This window comes from Cyprinodon variegatus, unplaced genomic scaffold (genome assembly GCF_000732505.1).
Source record: "Cyprinodon variegatus isolate N-32 unplaced genomic scaffold, C_variegatus-1.0 Scaffold469, whole genome shotgun sequence".
Classification (NCBI taxonomy): domain Eukaryota; kingdom Metazoa; phylum Chordata; class Actinopteri; order Cyprinodontiformes; family Cyprinodontidae; genus Cyprinodon; species Cyprinodon variegatus.
In genome coordinates, this window is record NW_015150922.1 from 270,431 (window position 1) to 276,901 (window position 6,471).

At 37.2% G+C, this 6,471-nt stretch overlaps 1 protein-coding gene across 6 annotated transcripts in view; it reads right to left on the reverse strand.

The window, feature by feature from the left end:
- The window catches only part of apbb2 (amyloid beta (A4) precursor protein-binding, family B, member 2), a 69,227-nt gene that overhangs the window by 10,817 nt on the left and 51,939 nt on the right, over positions 1 to 6,471 (reverse strand). For 3 of the 6 annotated variants that reach the window (XM_015389673.1, XM_015389670.1, XM_015389669.1), the window contains 2 exons: positions 6,132 to 6,259; positions 1,545 to 1,550 (listed from right to left, as the gene is read on the reverse strand). In XM_015389673.1, the coding sequence (XP_015245159.1) occupies positions 1,545 to 1,550; positions 6,132 to 6,259 (134 nt within the window). Of the gene's footprint in view, positions 1 to 1,544; positions 1,551 to 5,411; positions 5,506 to 6,131; positions 6,260 to 6,471 lie in introns of those variants that run through there. The other 3 variants (XM_015389672.1, XM_015389671.1, XM_015389674.1) reach the window with 2 other exon arrangements.

Below are 6,471 nucleotides of genomic sequence, written 5' to 3' on the forward strand. Positions count from 1 at the left end.
ACAGTTTGAATTTCTGGATAAATTACTGATCTAGCATCATTATTCTAATCTTTTTTCTAGTTATGCTTTACATTAGCTGTGTCCATACTTTGACTCGGCCATTTTCTTTTTCTTCTTCCGCATTAGTCTAGTGTTTTGCAGTCTCGGGCAGGTTTTCAGGACTGCCCTGTATTTAGGTTGACTCTGATCACATTCCCATATCATGATGCCCCCACCTCTATGCAGTAGTTAGTTTTGCATAAATGCCATTTCTACATGTAGGTTAAAAAGTTATTTTTTTTTATTTTATTTTTTTACCAGAAAACCTTTAAACTTTGTACATTTCATGGCTCATTACAGACTAAATATGAGACTAAAAGATTTCCCTCATTAAGCCATGGATCTGTGCGGCTCCACAGTTTGCCTCTTAGCTACCTTTCTGATTAAAGTTTTTTAATTCAGTTGGACCTTCATGTTTGTTAACACATTTTATCTACAGCACACTCCTGAGACCTTCACAGAACAGCTGTAATCAGCATAACAATAGATGGCAAACACTACATACTACGCATTAGGAGGACTTCTGATGGTCTAACTAGTTTCACTGGATTTAATCTAGAGTAGGGGGCTGCAACCTGCGGCTTTGGAGCAAAAAATGGCTCTTAATAGTGGAATAAAATCATATAAAGAAGTAACTAATGTAGAAGAACAACATAGTAGATTTTTGCCTTAGAAGATTTTGCAGGGTGATTTTTTTATAGAATATTTGATAGAATTTTCATAACAGAATGATTTAAAAATAATCAAAAATATGCTTTACTCTACCTTTCTTGTCATTAGCTTGGAATTTTTTTTTAGTTGTTCTTTTTTCAATCAACTAATATTCTATGGAAGAAAATCCATGCTTCATCTTTATGAAACGCAACATGTTTCTCTTTACTTTAAAAGCATGAGATACAAATAAACAGTTGGTTGTTTGAAATAGCAAAAGACTTCCCATATCAGTTATCTACCAAAAAATTATAAGATGTGTTTTAAAAAAAAAGATTCAGTTATATTTATCGTTCAAAACAACTACTCAGAAGGACTCAAGGCAAAATGGCTCATTGGCTTTAAAAGGTTAAAGACCCATAATCAAGAGACATAATCTCTGAATACAAGTGTAAGCTTTACAGTTTAGATCAAATGTTAGCAAGTTCAATTTAATATTAAAGCTTTAGTAAGAGTCTTCAAATGAAGATAATTCTGGACCAATCTTAGAAAGATCCTGTGGAACGGGACACACAGGCCTCAGATCTGACAGGATCTTTAAACAGACATCCCGACACGCCTGCAAATGTTCCTGTCTGTCTGCACGCTGAATAAAAAACACTTGTAGACCATCAAGGACGCAGGAGGTAAACCACCTCTACTACCTTTCTTTTTATTTGTGCAGGGTGATACAGGAAATAAGAAAAAAAAAAAACACATTGAACATCAGACAGAAAGGACATATAGAGGAAATTAAACAATAACAATGAGCTGACATTACAAAGATTGCTGATGGAAGGAAGGAATGTGTTTACCTCTCTCTGCATCCATGGAAGCATTGGGAGAAAGGAAGACAGTTAGTAAAGAAAAGCAAACAAGCTGCAGAAAGCCAAGCTCACACACATCTGGTCAGCCACTTCTTATGCTCTGAACAACTGAAAGAAATCTCAAAGAAATAAGAGTTCAGGGAGAGTTTGCAGATTTTTTTTTTTTTTTTTATGTACTGGTTGAAACAGAGGGAAGCAGATCATCTAACTAGGAGGGATGTTTAAAAAATAAATGCTTGCCTTTTTAACCAGTGATGGGACTAACGGCGTTGAAAGTAACTATAACTAATTACTTTTTCAAAGTAACGTGCCCAACACTGTTTATAACAGCATATGCAAAATATGATAAATAAACATAAAATACAGAATCAAATGTAGAACAGAATCGAATTCAACCTGCAGAGACTCACACAGACAAAACTTGCAATTGGAAAATATTAAAGTTATTTATACAGGTAACACAATCATATTCTTAAAATTATTTCTATCCAAGGAAAACCAGCTTATTGTGAGGACTCCGAGACACTCTGCAATTTCTCACACCAAGCATGCATGTAGCAACAGTGGAGAGGAAAACTCCCTTTTAACAGGAAAAAACGTCCAGAAGAACCTGGCTCAGTGTGATCTGCAGAGGTCGACTGGGGTTCAAGGAGATTGAAGCAGATAAAGACATAAATAAAATAAGTTCTTTGGTACTTGGGCCCCAACAGAAGACTTTGATGCTGTGAATCAAAATATGCTTGAATGAGTAACCTAGAAAAGGATTAGAGTAGTATTTACCGGGGACCCGGACACTGGTGGTGGAATAAGCCAGAGGATGAGAGGGACTGAGAATGAGGGAGGAGATGGGGTGGAGGTGGGGGAAAGTTTGCTTGTGTGGAGAAGAGAGAAGGTGGGCCGGGACCTAAATGAAGGAGATCTTGCAAGGGGATTGGCTTTGGAGAAGGTGCGGCTCCCCGAGTTAATTGGCTGGACCTGAGCAAGCAACATTGCAGGTGGTTCAGGGAAGCTGATAAATCCTCCAGATTGAATTTACGCTGAAGCGTCATTCCTTTCTTAAGCTTCATTCCTGGCATTTGCTAATTGACTACTGATTATATGCTTATAGATTCAGAGGTCACATAAGAATGGTTTACTACAGCTAAAGGAGAACATACTGCCAATCCCAACATCTACTCAGACCAGCTTCCCTGTGTCTAAGCAAGAAAAGCAGTCCCACAACATAATGCTGTGGCCACCATGTTTGTTCATGAGAACTTTGCTTTTAGATGTGCAATACACCAGGACTGGAAAACTTGCCAAAAAAATTATTATTTTTCTACCAAAATTAGGATTTTATATGGATTTTCCTTTGCACAAACAATGAGCATGTAGATGTTGCCCTCTAGGGTTTCATTGTTTTCGTGACCTGGAAAGCTTGCTTGTCTATAGTCCATTGTTGCAGGACTTTTCAGTTAGTCTTGGTAGAATATCTGCTCCCTGTGATTCACATGCATGGATCTGCACACTAACTGCAACTCTCTCTTCCCTTCTATGTGGCGGATGAAGTAAGAGAGCCAGTAGCTGCAATTCCACTAAAAATATAAGCCAAACTATGTCAATCTTCTGCTGGTTTTGAAAATCAAACTGTTATAATTGCAGTACTTCCATTAAATAACAAATACAATTAAAATTGTCCATGAATAAATTTGTTCATGTGATAGGTGTAAAAAAAAAAACATGGCAGCGACGTGGAAGGTAAGGTCCAGCTGCAGATCATGTAACTCCTGTGATGAGAACAAAGTGTCTGCACTGTATTTTTATGAAATATAAGAATACCAATACGATATTCAACCCACCTCAAAGCATAAAAAATGCAGTCCATTTAGCAAATTAATGGAAACACACCTAATTTTTTACTCCTGTTAAGTTTATTGCGAGTTAATTGAGTGCCTCTGAAATTAGAAAATTACGATATGTAAAATGCAATCAAACTGCAAATGCAGTGATTGCCCAGCCCTACTCCACACTTTTTAGATTCTGTGGAATAAAAACATTCTAATCAAATGAAACGTCCACTTTCCCTTTAAAACCACCCCCTACCTTATGCTGGTAGGGGTGATAGGGATGACGCTAAAACACCTTCAAACTGTTCAAGGGTGTGATTATTTTTGTAAGGCGCTGTAGTAAACAATTCTACACAGTAAAGCAGACACTCCCAGACCAGATATTTGACTTCAGGTGTTTGAAATAATCTTGAAGGCAAGGTTGCAAATATCAAACTCATGTCCAGATAAAAAGGAAGTATAGAAGACAGATGTCCAAGAAAATAGAGGAGAGGAGACACAGGGTGAGCAGCTGGGAGCGATGGCTCATCTCAAGTATGGCGTGATAATCGCATCAACACCTGGTTGCTGAGGGAATCTGTATTCGAGCAGTGATAACAGGATGATTGACAGCTCATGAAGAGATAAGCACTAACAGAGGTGCTGCTTGCACAATGAAAAAAACTGCTAAAGAACACCACAGCTGTAAGTCTGAGTGTGACAGAGAGGGAGAAATGAAAAGGAAGATCCCTGCAGCAGATTAAGTTCTATTAGAGATACAGTGAGAAACCAGTTTTTTACCATAATAGGAGGATTTCCAGCTCAATCATAAGTAAAACCCCCCAAAATCATCTTTTTACTGTAAATAGCTTCAGCCCCCCACATGGTGGCCAGTTTCTACATACTTAAATGTGTCACAGCATCTTGAGCTGTAGTCATCTATAACAGCTTATCATAAACTCCTGTCACATCCCACCAGTAAAGAATTTGAACTGATGATGAACTTTTGTAAGAAAGGTTTTAAAAGATATTCAGTCTAACGATACAAGGACAGAAAGTCACAGCAGATAATGATCCTGTTACTGGAGGAGACAGAGAATAGATAAATTGGAGGAAAGGTGAACTATGCTTGGACAAAACGGGGAAATCATGTGCAGCGAGTCAAAGCAGCGGCTGCCCTGCATGACCTACCCAGAAACTTTACATTACCTTTAGATATTTGTCTTTAGTGGCCTTTTGTGACAGGAGCTTTAAATCGGTCTGTTATACTGAGAAACCACAGACCACTGAATTAATCTACAGCCAGAGATTTTCTTTATTGAGAGAATTTATATATATATATATATATATATATATATATATATATATATATATATATATATATATATATATATACACAACATGTCACATCTGTAATAAGGGTTCAGAAAGGAAGATGTTGGTTTCTCTTTATTTGGAAATGTAAAAATTACAGTAAGAATCTGTATTCCTGGTACACAGAGAGACTAGGGCTAGCCGAACTAAGTGCTAATTTAAGAAACTTAAGAAAGTTAAAAGTTTAGACTACTACTGACAAATGTGGTGCTACAGACAGAAACTGAATAGAATTAAATTAATTAATTAGTCCTTATATTAAAAAAAGAGCAACCTAACTTTTACAGCAACTCCTTTTTCAAACATTAAAATCAACTCTGCTCCAAATTTTCAAAAAACAAGCCAACATTTTAATGCTTTTCTTATAAAAAAGTACTAAAGGAAGAAGAGAATGATGATTTTTCATAAAAAATGATTTTTTTTATGTATATAAAGACTTGCCTTATTTGAGTTTAATCACATTGAACAATCGAGGCTCTTCATCCATTTAAACCAAGCTAAGTGATTTCTTATCTTAACAGGCATCCATCAGATTAATGATGGATTAATGATGGAAACATAAACCAGAAGTATCTGCTCAGTAACACCTTCTACAGAGACCCTTTCATTCTGAGGTATTGTTTTACTTTTTGGTAAAACACAAGCTTAAAAAAATAAAGGAATCAGATATACTCACAGAGGTTTATTCTCCTATCTCAGTGTGATCGTGTGTCGATTCCCAGCGATGCTGCAGGCTCCCACACTCCCTTTAACCTGTCTGATCCACACCCTGGTAGGACTAACCATGCCTCCCCCTCTGACAGCTTTCCTCTCTCCCTCCAGTCCCATCACCATGCCCCCCCGCCCCCCCTTCTGCTGCAGCTGAGCTATTCTCAGTGCTCTAACACTCCTATCTGCCAATGTGCATTACACACACCTTCATTACGATAGAGGGATTTGAAGTCTCCTTGATTCTGCTTAAGGATTTTAGATCAAATGATTATGAAGTGGTTATAAAGGAATTCTCCCTCAGCCTCGGTTCACATCATCCTGCAGCATCTGTTAACTAGCATTAGGGGTTTGCTTTTGTTTAAGGCAGTCAACAGCTCCCTCTTGTGGTCACCAAGCTTCATTATCTTTAATCTAATGTTCACATCAGTTAAACATGCAGTATAGTGAAATCGCAGAGTCTAGATTATTATATTATCTTCCCTACTGAACAACAAGCCAACGTTATATGCACCTTTTGTTAAATAATCTGGCATTATCATCATTAATTAACTCCACTGGGTTACAATTTTTACACATGCCCTCATTGTTACCATGAACTTTTACTTTAAATGTTAATTGCATTTAAAGTAAAAAATATTACTGAAAGATGGAGCAGAGAGTAGATTTCGGTGAACAAGTGACTAACCTGCCATTGTCCCGGCCAACACCCCACACACGGATACTGGCAATAGGCTGGGAATGAAGCACACTGCGATCCATAGGGTCTACAAGGTTCAGCATGTTATTCTCCAGCACCAGGTACATGTCCTTCCCCTGCACAAAATAAGCACACAACCAAAGATGATTTAAATATGCTCATAAGAACACAAAGTTCTAATTTCCTCTGCTCAATGTGTGGAAAAAACTAAATAGCTTTATGAGAAACTTAATTTGCCCAAATATTTCAAGTGTTTCCTGATTTTAATCCTAAAAAAAATACCAAATTAACTCTTGACATACAGTAATATATTAATAATTTTATGGAA